The sequence below is a fragment of the Plodia interpunctella genome, chromosome 20, assembly GCF_027563975.2.
Source record: "Plodia interpunctella isolate USDA-ARS_2022_Savannah chromosome 20, ilPloInte3.2, whole genome shotgun sequence".
Classification (NCBI taxonomy): domain Eukaryota; kingdom Metazoa; phylum Arthropoda; class Insecta; order Lepidoptera; family Pyralidae; genus Plodia; species Plodia interpunctella.
Window position 1 is genome coordinate 2,275,398 of NC_071313.1, and position 18,850 is coordinate 2,294,247.

General features: G+C 36.0%; 1 protein-coding gene across 1 annotated transcript; it reads right to left on the reverse strand.

Moving 5' to 3' along the window:
• Positions 1–3,863: 3,863 nt before the first annotated feature.
• LOC128678647 (fibroin light chain-like) lies at positions 3,864–13,035 on the reverse strand. The gene is made up of 7 exons (XM_053760323.2): positions 12,912–13,035; positions 7,923–8,011; positions 7,409–7,604; positions 6,592–6,714; positions 5,219–5,316; positions 4,636–4,780; positions 3,864–4,249 (listed from the first exon to the last, which is right to left on the reverse strand). The coding sequence occupies exons 1-7, from the start codon at positions 12,945–12,947 to the stop codon at positions 4,142–4,144; spliced, it is 795 nt and encodes a 264-aa protein (XP_053616298.1). The 5' UTR covers positions 12,948–13,035; the 3' UTR covers positions 3,864–4,141.
• Between the last annotated feature and the right edge of the window lie 5,815 nt (positions 13,036–18,850).

Consider the following 18,850-nt stretch of genomic DNA (forward strand, 5'->3'; position numbering starts at 1 on the left):
TTTACTATTACAGTGACTTTTTAATGTATTTGGCCACTTAAAGGACTAAGATAATTACACAATTCCTCAAACACATTATACCCTTACAAAAAATTAACCTTCACAAATGGATCCGTTACATGAGTATTTTTGCCAATTCTCTATTAAAAATTCCACAAGGCACGCGTCTTCCTGTATTTCCGAGGTTCCCACCAATGGCCTGGGATCCTGGGAACCACATCCGACCCGTGGGAACGAGGGCATGTGTTCCCGTACCGCGACCGTGTGAAAATTGGACACGTTTTGTGGATTCCTGCTTTTTCTGTGTATGTAATTGTAGTTAATAGAAACATGTACTTTGATACTTAGTATGAATTGTATTAATTTTTACTTCACATTTTTGGTTTTATTTAATACATACAAGTCACATATTTTTTTTACATACGTAACATTATTTTAACCTAAGCTACTTTATACAACTAAAATAAATTAAAATTAATAAAAACAAATTATTAAAAGAAAATAATCATTTACAAAAATGCCAGACCCTGGAATTCGTTACCTTGGAGTAGCGTGCCCAAAAGGCTGACAGCATTGCCACGTTGAATGGCTATGCTTAATCTCTGGCCAAGATATATATACCAGTCAGGTTATGTACTTAAGTAATGGATATTATAAGGACATTATCACGTATATTTGTTAGCTTGAATTAACTTTATTAAAAATAAAAACGTACAGAATTTCATAAGAGCCATGAAGGGATTTCTTCCAGTCAACAGTTTTTCGAAAATAAAAAGATCGTTTGATAGTAATTTACAATCGATGTTGTATTTTGAAGATAGGGTTCTCGAATTTATCCCCATATATTTTATTATCAGGATTTATTTTAATTTTTGGCGTGAAAAAAAAAAACAATTTACGGCAAAGAGAACTGAAAAGTGTACAGAGAAATATCACTACATTATTAGCTTATACTTACACGAAAACTGTTAGTATTAACAATATTATCTTTTACTACGACTGTAGGACTGTACGACTGTTAAGGACACGCCGTCTATTATGCTCTTTAAGTACCATAGATCAACAAAAATATATAGTAAGGGCGACTTGCCGCGTGCCGTCCGTTGAGGTTCCCATAGAATTCCTGTGAACCACAATACCCCCGGGTGAGTCGGAACGGGGCATGAGGGGGTGAAGCTCCACTACCTGTAGGCCTACCATCAACTTTTACAGAACGATTCCAATGCAACTCAGTTCAATTTAGGAACCTAAAATGAATCGCATTAATACTTAAAATTAAGTCGATAATACGAATTTGCGATGCAGTTCAGTTTAGGTCGTAAAGTGAATCGCGTTAAGAGATGATGGTAAGCCCCCTGATGACTTTTAAATCGAAGATCGTCGCGAATCTTAGCTGCATAAGTATCTTTTGTGGTTTGAGATAGAAAAAATATTTACAAATTTTTTTACAATCAATTGGTAAAATTTCACCTTGAAAACCTAAGCTGTAAATTAAACCTTGATTTTTTTATTATTTATATATTTGTATTTAGAAATGAAATATAATTATTAAGGGATAAACAAATACAGAAATTAATCAAATGCATAATTCACTTGAGGAAAATTTAATTCAATAAAATAAATAACCCTCAATTTAAAAAAAAAACGCAACCAAAATGTAACCAACCGAAACTAAATAAATATTTCACACCCAATATTATCAGATTAAACGACTACTTACATAAATAGTGGCCAAGTGCGAGTCGGACTCGCCCATGAAGGGTTCCATAGTAGGAAACATAGATTACGAATAATATTAGTTTTTTATATTTTTTTCATTTCAGCTCCCATTATGTATGTGTGTGTCATTGTCTCACATCATCATATTACATATAATCACAACATTATACAGTGTAAATATAAAACTTTAAAAAAAAAATCGGTAATAAAAACCATGAAGCGGTTCACGCAATAAATTTACACATACCTATACAAATTTTCAACTCGAAAAGGCTATGATATCCGGAGGGACAAACGAATTGATAAGGATTTCTTTTATGCCATTCGACCTTACCCTAAAATCGACACGACATGACACCCGGACCTATAGGCGCGTGTCACACAGTCCCCTGTTCCGCTCCGATCTAGTTCCCATTCCCACTGAAATGTCTTGAGAACCGCAGCTATCCCGTGTGAACATAAACCAAATAAAAAAATATACGTTTTTAACGATATTTCTGCGTTACGTATCGTTGAATATGCGTTTTGTTAGTAAATATACATAGATTTATGCAACAAACTTGGTTTTTTAAATATTGTAGGGTTTGTGTATGGGAGTAATAATACTTAATTTAGACCTATACCTATTATAGGTATTTACCCACACACACACAAACTATACATTCAGCTTCTTGATGATTAATTAATGATTTATTTATTAGATCACAGGTACCTAGTAAGGTTATAAAAATCTCTATGTCCTGCTACTGAGGTTTACAATGTTTAAGTTAATTTTAAGTAATTTTAATAATTATAAAATGAAATAGGTGATATACTATTTCATAAAATTATTATTTTAATTGAATTTAAATCAAATGTAAAACTCTATTTCGATAAATATAATACCATTAATGATATTGTCAATTAAGTTTTAAAAAATTAAATTCAAAGATATAATGAATAATTAAAAATAAATTTGATTGTAATAAATTAAATTGTCGATTAAAGTTAATCAAAATAATATATTTATGTAGTATAATAGAATGTTAATAGAATACACCAGCTTATCAACAGCGATCTCAGACACCCTAAATAGATATCTCAAGATCATAAGATTAAAATAAAAACACATTAACAGGGGCACAGTGCACCCCCAATTAAGGCACGTGTCACACAGACCCCGACTCCGATTATTTCCCATTCCCATTGACTCGCCTTGAGAACCACAGCTATCCCGTGTGAATGTTCCCAATATACATTAGGAAGCATTTTAACGACTCCTTGTTTGCTTAGTTGAAGATTGTAACAATACAATATGTACTGTCCGATCCGAAAAGGGCAAAAAGGTACCGTACAAGGCCAAAAAAAAATGAAAACTTAAATAGTTAACTTAAATACTTGTCAATTAAAAAGGGTCAAAAATCTACACGTCCATTGTCCCTTTCTTCTTTGATTTTTCTATACTAGAAGAGATTTTTTATGTATATAACAATTTGCAACTTGAATTGTAAATTAATTGGTGCCAAGGTTAAAATATTTAGTGGTAAGACTAGGAAAATGACGGTGAAAAGGGGGTGAAAAAAGTTAACCAAATTCTCTTAGGTCGAAAGCTGGCGTCATACAGCAAAAGATTCTTAAAAAATTAACGTTCAGATATACATCGGCTCCGACACATTTTAATTTCAGAGCCTCGTGGGAATCCTCATAAGAAAAGTGTAACACAACAAATTTTTTGAATACAGAAGAAAAGGAAAAATTCTTGACGATAAATCAACGGGCCGGGCCCTAGGGAACGAGTGGGAGAAATCGCGAAATCTTCTCAAATGAAATTTCTCACAGTGAGGCGAATAACATACTCGAAAATTTTTTCATCAAACGTCATTCAAAAATAGCCTCTATAAACTAACTATATGATTCACTATCGAATAGCTTGACAGTCGCATTTTCGCGGAAAACTTTCGCTCGTGAAATGTATTCGAGCAAATTGTACAACAAATAGCGAAGGTAACCTTCGAAGCGAATTCTATATTTCTATTCAATAGAGACCTTGTGGTCAGTCGATACGAGACTCAAGCTTCCCCGACATAATAACTGGGAGAAGAAACAGTTTGCAGTTGAGAGAATTAAGCTAATTGAGGTTAATTTATTGAAATAAAACACAGCCGTAAAAATTGAAGTTGGATACATCTTTATTGAAAAAAAATCCGTTAAATGAAAAGCCAGGTCTTGTTAGTTAAATATAAACGTATATTTACATAAAAATAAAATTATCTATTGTGATCACGAAAAGGTGCTACGAATACCAGTTTACTATTTAGAATAACAACCGTGATTTCGCGGCGTTTGTATATGAAACCGTATATAGTATATAAAAGAGTGGTGTGTGATAAATTATATATATATATACTATATGTACAAGTGGGATGTGCGGTCAAAGAACTTTTCAGTAAAGGCCGGTGGCTTGGACGTTGGCGGCGGCGCTTCTGATTGCAGACTTGGCTGCGCTGGCGGCGCCTGCTGGGTTGCCACCATTGCCGACTACTCTCAGGAACTAAAAATGAAAGGGACAAGTTAAAATTATGACAACGAACACACTTAACGAACACATAAGTTTATTCTTCTTAAAACCATAAGTTGCCTCTTTCTAAATTGCAATGGCTATGCTATCTAATAACTTTGTCGTTAACCTCATTTATGTCCTCAATAGTGCAGGAAGTTGAGACTGTACAGCGCCATATCGTGCTTGGATGGACTTAAATACAGAAACGAGTATCCTGACTATGAGACAGAAGCAATTTTCCAATTTGAAAACACACATGCTTCCCTGGCGATGATCACCGCAGGAGAGGCATGTATCAGAATCTGCGTAACCCGCTCTATAGAGACGCTTGGCTCCGTGACACCAGCACACTCGAAACCAAGAAGGAGAATACTCACGTTGGCGAGCTGTGGCAGAGCCTGTTGGAGGGCAGCTCTGGCCGGGGCGGTGGCGGCGGCGGACACAGCGGCTCCTACGTTGTTGCTGCGGTTGTTCAGGGCTCCGTACAGGCGCTTGGCTGCGCAGTACTGCTCGTTGATCAGGCTGGAAGAACACGAAATTATTTTCGATCATTCTTGTCAGAATGGCGGGAAAATACATAGAATCTCGATTCTATGTACTCTCGAGTCTGTACTCTGAGTCTGATTCTATGTACTCTGAGTCTCGACTCATGAAAGCAGAAAGGCTTTGGCCCGCAGTGGAACAAAAATTAAAAATCCTATATTTTATCTAATCAGAAGCAAGAACGATGGAATGAGAAGGATAGAGAAAATTGCTTCTATAAAAATAAAATAAATTAAGTCTCTCTGCTTCTGTTGCTTCCTCTACTTACACGTATAGTTTCAGTTATTCTATAGGTTCAGTGTTACCCTCTTATCTACCATACCCCAAGGGAATCATGGCCTATGGTTAATATTGTTCAATGTTCATGTATGTATTCCACTAAGAATTCAATGGTATTATGTATCCAGTTAAACTCACCCAATGTTGTATGGGTTGGAGGTTTCAAAGGCCGCATTCCAAGCTGCTTCGAATTGGTAGGATCGCCCACCTCCAGCGCAGTTTCCGCGTGCGCCAACCTGAAGAATTGAATATAGGTAGTTAAAGAGGGAAAAATCTTTTGCGAAATATAACAAGTGAAACAATATAACGAGGTAGCCAATGTTCAGTCAACAACTCATATCAAGTTAACCAAATTCATGCAGGATAACGTGACATTCGTTCGACGACTGTACGTAGTCGTGTAGTCGTACCATCTTTTCTTGATGACATTGTTCTCTTCATAGTCGTATTCCTCATGGCTGAGGGTCGTGGTCGTAAAAAGAAAAACAAACAATAACTTGGCATTATTAATGGAGTGGTTTGCCATTGCCTTCTCCATTTCACACACAAGTTAATAATAATCAACCAGTGTGCAGGTTTCCTCACGATGTTTTCCTTCACCGGAAGCAATGGCGGTCTATGAAAACTACTATACATGAGTCAGATTGGTATACAAACTTATGTGGCACGATTAGGATTCGAACCTGGGACCTTTCGATCCACAGGCGGGCGTCTTAACCATTACACCACCACCGCTGACCCGGATACCGTTAATTGTCTAGAATACGACGTGGTACAACATCAAACCGAACTGGTTAATAAAATGATTTTTTTATAGTATAAATGTTATTTATTTATATATAAACTTTATTATTTAGATAAGACTAGAACACCCAGTCGTTAATTATAATATGTAACTGTTATGCATATTTTTATCTATTTTATTTAGAAAAAAACTTAAGCTTTGTCATATCATAGGTACTTAACATAGGTTTTAAAATATATAAAAACCTTAAGAGATATTTATATATTTTCTCAGAAGATAAAATGATTTACTGGAAAACAATATGTAAGCGACGTAACGCAAAATATTTATAAAGATGTCGGCGGGACATTTGTAACTCGCATTTTCTATTCAGATAAAGTTGCTGTCTGTCCTCGAATATGATTTATAGACACGTGGGCCCTTTACGAATGTATTGGGGAGGATCCGGCTATTAATATTTAAGGATATGAGTGATATGTTGCTTTTAGGACAGCGAAATGTTTATTTATAGCTTTCCACGAGTACATTTGTACCAAATAATATCAATTCGTCTCCTGGAGAAATCTATAGTAGATGTAGGGCTTTTATAAACATAAGTGAATGAGACATCTATTTCATATAACGTAGTTTACGGGTTTTTAGTAGTCTCTCATCTGTGTACTCTCTGGTTTCTTCTTTAGCCGTCGAGCGTCGAAGCCTAGGTTTACCTTGTATTTTTGTCTCTTTAATTTACTAGTACGAAGAACTAAAAAAATGCGAAACTTACGGCGTTACGGGCAGCGTTGGGGTTGTTGACGAGAAGGACGATATTGTCAATAGCATTCGAAATTCCATTGGCCCAGCTGCCCAGAGCTGATGATCCGACTCCGCCGGCGACGGCGTTGATGAGCTGCAAACATTATATACTTACTAGTTACTCTAGAAAATAATTTATCTTTACTCTTATTTGAGCGAATTTATAACGAGCTTTAGTCTGAATGCTACTCTTGTACTCTTAAAATAATATGTTTGTACTCGAGATTTTCTCTCTCTTTTATTTGAAGATTTCCTTTCAGCATTAGCCAAAAATCGTCGCAGCCTAAGGACCGCTTTATTAAGTTTCCGTCGTCACTTCGCACGTGTCCGACATCTTTAGTTATCAGACCACTAGCGCGCATATCAACATTGGCGATATTAAAACCTCATTTCAGCTGTACGCTATAGCCAGGACCAGGCGCGATATAGACAGACACCTGTTTCTTACGTTATGATGATATTTGTGAATTCTTTTTTGCACTAAGATTACAAATGATATATTTACTAAATGCTTAATAATGTTATTGAAAATAATAGATGTAAACACGTCAAAAACTTTCGATCCTATTCGGACAAAAATTTACTTATATACTTGATTTAATATAAAAAAATCACTACCATGTAAACTTTCTTGAGCGCTGTAGATTTGAAAACAATATCCTCTCCTCTCTCTCTCTCTGGGTAACCTAATCGGTCTTTTCTTTCCCTTTATTATTATTATTTTTTATATATTTTCTTTGCTTAATGAAGAGTTTACAAATAAATAAAAAAAACAGTAAGTTGCTTACAGCTGCATTTTGACAAGCGTCTCCTGGGGTTCCTGGAGCGAGCTCACCAAGAGTGGCGATAGCGCTTCCGACAGCGAGGCTCTGGCTGTCGGCGTCTGATCTGCTGGCCAGGTCCTTGAGGATCTCCTGGATGGTCAGGATGTAGATATTGGTGTCTCCACCATCGTAGGATTCGAATGCGCTGTCAATGACTTGGCTGTCAAAATTGTCGATTGTTAAAATTTCATGTTCATGTTCTTGTCAAACTTCAAATTGTTATACATTATTCGATTCAGAAACTGCCCAGAAATCTACAGGACTACTTGTGATGTAAACATTTATTGATCATGTAGCACTACGTGCTAGTTTAGACCTTCTGAATAGATTTTCTGAATAAAGTCAATTCTCTGAAATAATTATTTTGAGAATAGAATCGGAATCGGCCGCGTCGTAAATTAAAATCGTAAATCCACCAGGTGAAATAGTTTGTTCCAGTTTATACACAGTAATCATAGATGGTCGTTGAAAATGTCACCTGTTTACGAGTCTGCCATCGTCAGGGAGGCGAGGGATTTGATTGATACCAGCTTGGATGATGCTCACAGATGGGGCGGCAAAAGAGCCCTGAAAAAATAAAATAAAACAAAATTCTATCTCGATAATTCAGCCGTTGTGTATGACTTCACCCTAGAACACGACCACTTCATATTCTCTCTAGGATCCTAGACAGTAATAGCATTCCCAGGGAGGATTGAAATCAGGCCGGCTAATAGTAAAACTACCCACGAATCTTCAAATGCTTACACTGACCTTGGGCTCCGTGAGTTCACAGCCCGAACACAACCGGGAATGCGAGAGATTTCAAGGTAATGAAAAGTTTTGCGCTTCGTTTTTTCACATCCACGACTGAATGTGTATGTGATGTAAGATTGTATAAGTCCTTCTTCGTACTATAATAATAATGTACCTAATTATACGATATTTTAAGATTTTTTGAGAAGATCAAGCTTTTACATCGGAAGTAACCTTATCTTTATTTTTGTCGTGGAATAATTGTATAGCAGTCTCTATCTATTCCACAAAATAAATCAGCGGATCTTGGTGTAAATACTCCATTGCGCCTCAAGTAAGGTAGCAGTTTTTAAAATCCCCAAAACGTAAAATTACCTCAATTTGAAGTAATACATTGAATTGGTTCGGATAAAGGTGTGACAGATTCAGTGGTCTAGGGCTGTCACCAGGTAGATAGAGCTCATAACTCAACTGAGGGATTTGCTGACTCCGCCCCGCTGCAGGCGGAGCCCTAATAATGTGTTTACCTCTTATTTGTGAAATGTGAAAAATTTTTCTGATAAATTGTTAATGCGCTATAAAAATATTGCGCGTTAGTTTTGCCATAGATGATATGAATAGTATTTAAATCTAACATCGTTAATTCGAGTGTTAATGAACACAATTTATTTGTTGTTTTTATAACATTTGTTAAAACCAACTGTTATTCTCCGGTAAAAGTAGTCTGCGTCACTCTCCACCTTTCCACACAAACAATCACATACTTAATTACTTCGGTTTGACATGAAATAAAGACAACTAAATACACTATTATGTTTATAACATTACTAGCTGGTGCCCGCGATTCTGCTCATGGCAATAAGTAGCCTATATTCGATAGATATAGAATAAACTTTCCTGCCGTCTATATATCTCTCAGATTTAAAAAATACTTAAAACCTATTCTCCGTTTTGACGTGAAAGAAGAACAAATAAAAGCATTGACACGTATGACAGGTACATATGTATGGAAGTAATGATCAGAGGTCCCGGTTCGATCCCCGGTCGGATCATGAATGAAAATGATATTTTTCTGATTGGCCCGGGTCTTGTCGATGTTTATATATAAGTAACGTAAGTATAAGTAACTTAAGTTAGTATAGTATGTAGTAGAACACAAGTTTCGAACTTAATTTGGGGCTAGGTAAATCTGTGTGATTTGTATATAATATATTATTACTGGATATCTCACCATTTCATTGTAGAAATCACACGTGAAAATCGCAATATATTTCGTAATTTTCCCATAACAAACAGCGGTCGTATCGGCCGTGCCCGTCATTTGCAGGGCACGATCTCAATATATCCTCTGCCAGGGTTGTCAACCTGTCAATGTCCTATCTATGACACAAGACGAAGGATGCGCAATATACGCTGTAAATGATATTATTGTAAGCAACACTATTAATCTGAATTGCAGATCAAAATTAAATTATATTAAAATGCTCCATGCATGCATATCGAAAACATAAATCTGTTTTGGTACAATTCCAATATTATTTCGTAATCCCTTGCGAGGTAGACAGAGCGAAGAGTCGCGAAATAAGATAAGATAAAAGATAAAAATATATGTGTTTTCTCCAACAATCGAATATTACAAACGTAAATACCAGATTGGAGGAGACTGGAGCCTGTGTAAGGCGAGGCCTGTGGCACAAGATCTTCAGTGCTCTCACTTCTGGATACAAGTAAGAATAACAAAAATATAGTTCTTAATAGGTAAAACTATTCTTTTTGAAGAAATTCTTACCTGAAGTTAGTAATTATGAAAATATTTTAGCTGTTTGCCATACATCTACACCATGACCACATGTTTAGGGCAAAAATAAAAGAAAATCTAAAACACATTTTTTTTTTAAAGAAATTCAAATTTACGAACGTAGAAAGTTGTAATGATCCATTACTACAAATATGTTCATTGGTAACATAATTGTGTGATTTCATAACCACATTAGATTGAAAGATTGTGGTAGGTATGAGATTATGAGAACTCAATTTATGCTTGATTTCTATTATACGAATAAAAATATTATTTTTTATTTCAGACACATGGCCAGAAATTTAAATAGAAATCAAAATTCTTAATTCAATTTCGGCTGATATGCATCACAATGTCGTCAAAAAAATTACCGCCGACTTCCAAAGCGCAAGTGTAGAAGAAGCTTTATTACACAAATTATTACCTCGATATTTTATTCCGGGGCAGCCCTAGATCGCGTCACCCGTGTTACTGGCTCTGGCACCGCACATATTTCCATGTAAATCCGTATTCGTGAATACGTATTGAGATTCCTAATAATCTACCTATTTATGAGGTTGGTTGTGAATTGGAATAATGTTCCTAGTGTATTGTGTAAAATAAATAAGTTTTCTATAAAAAATACGTTTTTAATCCCCGATGACAAAAGGAGGGGGATTATTAAGGGGTTACAAGTTTAACATGTCTGATATGAGCGTCTCTGACTGTCTGTAGCATCATAGTAGCCAACCGGCTTAACCGATTTCGATCTAGTTTATTTTTATTTGAAAGAAAATTCAGTCGAGATTGTTTTAGCTATGTTTGGAAAACGTGCGTTAAGCCGTTTGGAAACCATTTCATTTTTGCCATGTCAGCAACTTCGAAGTCGGTAGTTTCTTAAATTTTCATTTAAATATTTATTGTCGTCAGAGAGATCTTGTTGTATGTCAATGTGTAACAATAAAATCATGTCCTTGCGGAAAACTGTTGACGAGTTCCCTAGTCCGTAGCCGAACCGGTTGCACCATCATGTCATCTCGCTTATCATGTATTTATAAGGGTAGCTGTAGTATGTTATCCACCCGAACAAACATAATTGCCCCAACTAATACATACATTGCATGTTAAAAATTTTGTAACAATAAATATCTCCTGTGTAGTGTAAGATGAAACACGTATCCAATCTAACCTGTTGAAATAAGACGATCGATTTGAGGGCCGGGCCTAGCTACGAGTACCTGAAGCACAGGGTCATATAGGAATCTCTTTCAGAAACTAGTCACTAAACGAAGGTAAACACATCCAAAGCCATTAAACAAACAAGCACACAAACATCAGATATAAGACTCACCATTGAGACGAAATAAACAATTTATTTATTTTAAAAAATTTAGTTGGCGTAAGTAGAGTAATTGAGAGAGGTCTATGAAAAATATAATTATGTAAAATAATAATATTGTTTTATAAACTTTTTCACTTTGAACGTAACTACATTACAAAAGTGTATTAACTAGTATAAGTAGGGTACAGTGAGTGTAATGTTAGGTCTTATACGAAGGAACGTAAGTCTATAAAGCCCGTCAGAACTTCTCTTCTAAGGCGGGGCAACTGCCCCTCCTGCCCGTACCTCGCTACGTCCATAAGTCCATGCAAAATTAAGATATCATTAGGTTGACTGTACTAACATACCCCCAGGGAGACGTATCTTATTTGGATTTTAGCTTGTAAATTCGTACACACGACCTGATGTCAAGTTGCTGGATAATTTCCACCAACTTGTGCGAACAATAAACAAAGTCGCTATCTTGAATGAATGTGACAGTCGCTAGTCTGTCTGTCTGTCCGTATCCGTTAAAACTTTATGTTCTTACTGCTCATAGGCTTTAATTACTTTCGAGTGTGGATCATACAAAGATTAATTAATTAATTTTCTTAAGTAGACTCTTAGGAAAATAAACAGTCACAGCATTACGTATTTACCCTTTACGGGGTAGACAGAGGCGTGTGTTTCCCGCCATAGAACATCTTGCGGCTGTCGTACGAGGCGATTAAGGGATAAAAATACTTCCTTTTACTTACAATCATATAACACAACAACAATTTTTGTTGAGCTAAAAAGTTTAAATAGAATTTATTGCCTAGAGATACACTTTTATTGAACTCTACCAGTTTATCCTCTTAGATACACATTTTGGTACTGATAAATGCTAAATCTAACGTCTTCATTGGTGAAACGAGAGGAGATATGACAAATCAAGTAAGTAAGTACCTACCCTGTCCAGACATAACTATACTTTTCAAAAATGTGTTATGTATCATCATCTTGCAAAATTTTATACCTCAATATTTGCTCAATATGTGAAACGGTTTACGTTTAATGTGCTTTTGATATTTTTCTGAGATTTCGATAAAGCAGAAAATGGACGAGTTCTTTAATTCCCAGATAAAGGTAAAATTGTTATGTGAATATTACGTACTAGCTGTTGCCCGCATCCCCGCCTGCGGCAAAAAGGTGGTCTGTCATGTCACACAAAGTAAAATCAGTTGTCTATACCAAAAACCACCTCGACTCAATCGGTTATGCCTCAAGTTAATGCCGGAATAATCGTGTATAGTTTAAAAATCTCATTTTTATTAACTTGTTTTGTTCACTGTTCACTTTACTAGTTTAAACCATTTGAGTAACTGTTTGTTAAGTCCAATAATGAAGTCAATAATACTAATAAAAATGGTGTTATCGCTTTTTCGCCATTACAAATAATAATATTTGAATTAGTGAAGTGACATTTAATTAAGAATCTATTTACAGAAAAAATATTGAGAGCGTCACGGATAAGGGCGGGCAAACTAATAATCTAATTCGAGAGCATCGCGGAAAGAGGGCCTAACGGCTGGATCATTCAGCACACACCTAATTAAAAATGTCACATAAAAAAAAATAAAAAAAAAACTCACCGCAGCGACGAATAATACCAAAACGATAGGCAGCATTTTGCTGGTCTTAATTCGACCAATTCGGTATATATTATACACAAAATCGTCTGTCTTTATCTACTATTTATACACTAATATAACAATATATATAAATAATCTTCAAACAATTTGCACCTGGTCAAATAACACCCTATGAACAATAACCAGATTAACAAGAAAACGAAACGACATTATTTCATAAATTTTTAAGTGCGAATCTTATTACTGTTGCATTAAGGTTTAAAGTGAATTGATGATTGTTATATAAATGCAGGTATATAATTGTTTTAGTTTAGATTTTGTACAAAGCGATTAATTGAATCGTTTGTTTATATGTTTGTCCAAAGGCGAGCATTAATGGAAATTGTTTTCGGTACAATGTGAAATTAAGATATTTTTCACTTGCAACGTCATTTGTTAAGTAAATAAAGTTGAAGGTTAAAAATGAAGGATTTGCTAACACGTCAATTAGACACGTCAATAGGTTAGAAGAGCAACTCGGACTAACTAAACATCAGCACGGCCAAACCTTCAAAATTTAAATGTTCCTTGTTTTACACGATCTTTGGACTTCGGGGCGTCCAGCACCAAATTTAATCGAGAACACGCGAGGATGAGAGACTTGTCAATCACTTGTGGACACTGGTAATTGTTTACCTTTATCTTTTCCCCAAACATACAAAGTCGGCGAACGAGCACCGTCAACTCAATCATAAAAGGCTAAGCATTTTTACGATATATTACCATCTTTGTTGCGAATTACACCCGTATCTTCGCTGAAATCGCATAAAATCTCTAAATTACAAAACAAAGCCGGATAAGACAAAGTCAAATTCAGTCTTCTATTGTATCGTAAAGATTTTCAATAAAAATTAGATAAGTATAGATGTTTTACTCGGATTAATTTATAGGTATATTTAGATGATGGATAGCAGTCTTAAGAGAATAATTTTTTTAATAAATATACCATTTTTGACACAAGCTTTTATTGTATTGTGACATCTTATTGCATTCAATACGTGAAGCGTTTATCATAATAATGTATACCTAGTCATCCAAAATAAATGTGTGTACAAAATTTCAATTTAATCGTTCATTTTTCATCGGTCAAAATTGAGTTAGAAAATTCCATACGCAATCAGATCACGATTTCGTTGAAGTCGAAGTCTCCAATCTTCTATGAAAATAATAGAAATTTATAGTACCTACTTCTATCCGTTTATGTAAATACAAAATCTCGTCACATCCTAACAAGATTAGAACCTCTTCACGCTGTATCTTGCTCAACCAATCTTCTTGAAATTTTGCATATGTCATGTTTGAAGTATGGCGAAGGACATAAGGTACCTTACATCCCAGAAAAACTGTTCCCATGAAAAATGTTCACGGGCGAAGCCGCGGGCACGAGCTAGTAGGTAATATTAACTGTAGGTAGAACTGAGCATGTTTTAAAAATTCGACCTCAACCGAAGTGCTGTGCAATCTCTTTTATAGTGCATAAAATGTCGCATATTCGCTATCTGCAATCATGGAGTGCGCTTACTTCACCACTATCCTGGAACTAATCTACTAAAAATATAAACATTTTAGTGGCCAGATGTTTTATGTTGAGTGATATGGCTGAGGACAATTCATGTACAAGCACACAACATTGTTATGTTTAATGGTTAAAGTCAAATGAACGACACATCTGTGTACAATGTGCAACTTGGGTATCATGAGGGTATTGGAGATTAAAAAGTTTAATAAATAAGTTAAAATCAATAAATACATCAATACATATTTATAATAAAACAACCTATATGTCTGTCTGTCTGTTCGGAACTACTGGACGGATTTGAATGAAACTTTTTGTTATATAGCTACTAAGCCTGGGCAACATATGGGGTATATATGTAAGTGATTTTGAAAACTAGAACACCAGATGTAGAACAACGACGGTACAGCTAAGCTACAGGAAATATAAAATTATGCCGCACAAAAGTTGTGCAGCAGGCCTACCATCAACTTTTATAGAATGAATCGCATTCATACAAAAAATTAAGTCGATGGTACGAATTTGCGATGCAGTTCAGTTTAGGTCGTAAAGTGAATCGCGTCAAGAAATGATGGGAAGCCCCCAGTTTTTGTATAAAAATCGAAGATCTGGAACATTTGAAGAAGATAATGGTCCAGCTAAACTATAAGATAGGTATAGGTATTGTTACGGTTTACCTGATTAAATTTCTACAATAATTCTGACTCCTTAGCAAAAATTGTTAGCTACGAATTAAGTCGCGGGCATCAGCAAGTAGTAAATATAAATTGAATTTAAATTACAACGCGACCGGAGCGGTCGAAACGCTCCGAGGAACACCCCCGTGCGGAGGAAGAGTGAGACTTTGACCGTGACCAGGATCTATTTGCAGTAAAATGATGAAACGATTCATTTCAATAAGGTGATCATTAAGGGCAGGAAACCGAATATTTGTAAAGGACGTCGTAACCCGGCAACATCTGTTAATTGGAACCCGACTAATTACTTAATACAAACAAATCAGTGCCCTTTATTTGATTTGAGAAACCCTTTTTGCACAATGGTCTAATATTCCGATGTTACATTTTCGACCCTTTCGTAAGTAACTTTGGTTTGACGTAACTGAAGGCCTACCACGAAAGATACACATACTAAGCATATAGCACGTAGCACGACACGTCACTAACGTCCGAATGCTGCCGTCTTTTTCCGTTTTTTTTTCAATTAGGTTTATAAAGATTGAGACTCTGTGGTGTCCAATACAAAGTTTATAAAACTTCTAACATCCGTCTTCGTTCGGAAATGTGCTAAGTGCAACTCAGGTATATTGACAATTCACTGCACGAGTGCAGGAAGTGCACTCTATGCACTTTATACATTTTTACACAATGTTAACATAGGGTCAGCCAGCATGAACTAGCCGCGCTCACAACTTCTACTTTTCGCATAAAATAATCTCTTCAATTGAATGAGACAGAAAAGTTTGTTTGAACTCGTCTTTGGAAGACAGAAAGTACAATTTTAACTGACTTTATTATGTACGTTTGAACGGTAGTCCTTAACTACATACTGCATACCCATACGGTTCAGCGGGTTAGCCGTGAAAGCGGAACAGACAGACATATAGACAGACAGATTTTCGCATTTGTAATAATTAGTATGGATTATGATATAATACATAACGAAATAATTCGTTGCGATACTGTTACGTTAATTTGTTGATTTATTAGATGGTTTTCACAACGTTTAACTTAAAATCAAGTATAGTTTTCATCGCGACACCTTGCTCTGAACCCGAGATTTGATAATAATCCTACTAATATTAAAAATACAAAAATTTGTGAGGATGTGTGTATGTTTGTTACTCTTTCACGCAAAATCTACTGGACCTGGGTAGAATATAACCTGGAGATAAAAAGTAGCCTATGTGTTAACATAGGCTACTTTTTATCTCAAATTTCTCACGGGAGCGATGCCTCGGGGCGCTGCTAGTAAGTTATAAGCGAGCGAAATGAACACAAGGGAGGCCGCGGGCAAAGGCTTACTTAACAGTAATATCAAATTCTGTGCAGCAAAACAGATGTAATCCGTGCAACTACCCACGTGCAGTCTGCGGAAACAATTTTACGAAGATTTCGGATTGGCGCAGATTTATGAAACAAAGGTGTACCTACTCAGGAAAGTATTATCGTAGTCTTACAAAGTCAAATTCCGACGTGAATTGGAGTTACATTGTAAGCGGAGAAATTTGTTTGTACAGAGGCACGATGCATGTGCTGTAATGTTTTTATATCTTGTGTCGCTGTAGCAGCCATGAAATTAGCAGGAACTACGAAGTACTTACTAAATCCATGGTAGCAGCATCGGCTTGACCATAGATAAAAAATTGTTCATTTATCCATGGGATTGACCTATCAAGGTAGGTATATCAGTTCATACTAGAGAAGATATACTTAAAGAGAAAGGATTTGTATTTTTGTTTGTAATGGCTACACTCAAGAACTACTCGGCCGATTTTGGTGAAATTTGGCAAAGAGACTTTTTTATTATGGTTTTATCCTGCAAAGCGGAGACGGGCCGCTGGTATCTAATCAAAGTCTTTACCTTAGTATACCATAATCTTCTGTGGTACCTATTTTTAGTTTTCGATATTATTTTTTTTAAATGATATAGGTACTTACCTATGTACTTACACTTGTAATGGCGGCGCTAGTGACAGATGCCGACACGAGTACATAAACATTGCGTATTGCATATGATTGCTTTTGTTTACCGCAATGAAATATCAGCAATGTATACCGAACCCGTCAAAGTTTGGCGAACTGTTCACGGATGTGTGGAGCCGGCATAAGGTCCGCTGACAGAGGCTGGCTCCACCCTTCCCGGCTCAGTCTCCGGATAATCCTGTCTCCTACGGGATCTACTTTGTGATTGCGAACCGGGACTAGCAAACAAAGAAACTAAAAGGTAAAACAATTGCTTCTCTTTGATCACCACACTAATACTTTTTCAATGTGACCTTAGATTATCCCTTGGCGAGTGGTTCCGTCCTAGAATGCGACCACTCCGTATCCTCCCGTGGATGTCGTACAAGGCGACTAAGGGACTCACAGCCTAGGCAGCTGATAGGCATAGCATTCACAAGCAGGGTTGACGACAGGCAGACGGCCGGTTGTGCACGCAGCTTTAAAATTTTAAGGTTTTTATATGCTGAATACGGGCTTCCCGGCTTCAAAACTTCGAACCGAGAACATGCAGAAAGGAGAGAGATATTTAGGATTATACCTTCTATGCTAACTGTAAGCCCTCCTGGCAGGGACCAACACTGTTTAAATGAGATTCTTTCGGCATTTTTTATCAACATGGTCGTTCCGAAAAGTTAGTAGTGTTTAGCTTTGGTAAATATTATTTAATGACGTGAAACATGCCAATATGAAAGTTGATTACTGAATAAATACAACAAAGAAACATTTTTGAAAATTTCCTAGGATTGTATCACATAAATAAACACCGCGTTGTGGGAGACGGTTAAGAATTTCTCTGCAGTGACATTTTTTCGGCTCCACGAATCACTTGGAGGGACAGATAAGCTGTTTCTTCCATAAATTATTTATTAAGCGCGCTTCTTACCGTCGTCGTCTTATTCAGGAATTCCATATTTCAACAAAGAATGATTTGTTTGAATAAAAACCGGCCAAGTACGAGTCGGACTCGGACGGGTCCCATCCTAACTAGTCCTCACCTTCACGATTAATCTGCTCAACTAATTTTCTTGAAAATTTGCTTGTAGTTTGAAGTAAGAAAGTCTCGCAAATAAGAGACAAAAACTGTAATCGCCACGCGTCATATTAAATATCGCTATGGGGTTGCGTTTTCGACAAAACGGGTTTTCTCTATTTGTAACTGTTGATATGACATGATGATGATGATAAATTGAATGAGGAAAAGAGACAGTATGTGGATGTTGGTAACGAACGTGCTAGTACCCACGTGTTTGTATGTTTTGCCCTTTCCTTATGGAACCCTAAAAAAAACATGATCCCAAACGAGGCAAACGTTGACAAAATGTCGTTTTAAATATTACTTCTTTCTATTTCTTCTTCTTTATATTCTTGTTTCTAGTTGTAAAGCAAACGGGAAATGGCGGCGAAAATGGAAATGCTGAGATGAAAGGAAAGCAGAATGAATTTGTAATAAATTTTAAATTCTATCCGTGTTATTAATATAAAAAGATAAGTATACTTTAAAGCGAAAGTATGTTTTGTTACTATCGCACTTTACAAAATTAGGCATTGACAGGACGAGACAAAACAAACTTTAGCATAACATAAAATATCCTTCTTTTCATTACAAGGCGTGTTTTATCATTTTCCATATTCATACGTAATGTTACAAATGCGAACTG

Excerpts from the sequence above, each read along its gene's own strand:
- LOC128678647 (XM_053760323.2), bottom strand. The coding sequence starts at position 12,947 with ATGCTGCCTATCGTTTTGGTATTATTCGTCGCTGCG. Across the intron at positions 6,715-7,408 it reads ACGCTTGTCAAAATGCAGCT|CTCATCAACGCCGTCGCCGG; the intron begins GTAAGCAACTTA and ends TAATGTTTGCAG. Across the intron at positions 5,317-6,591 it reads CCAACGCTGCCCGTAACGCC|GTTGGCGCACGCGGAAACTG; the intron begins GTAAGTTTCGCA and ends TCAATTCTTCAG.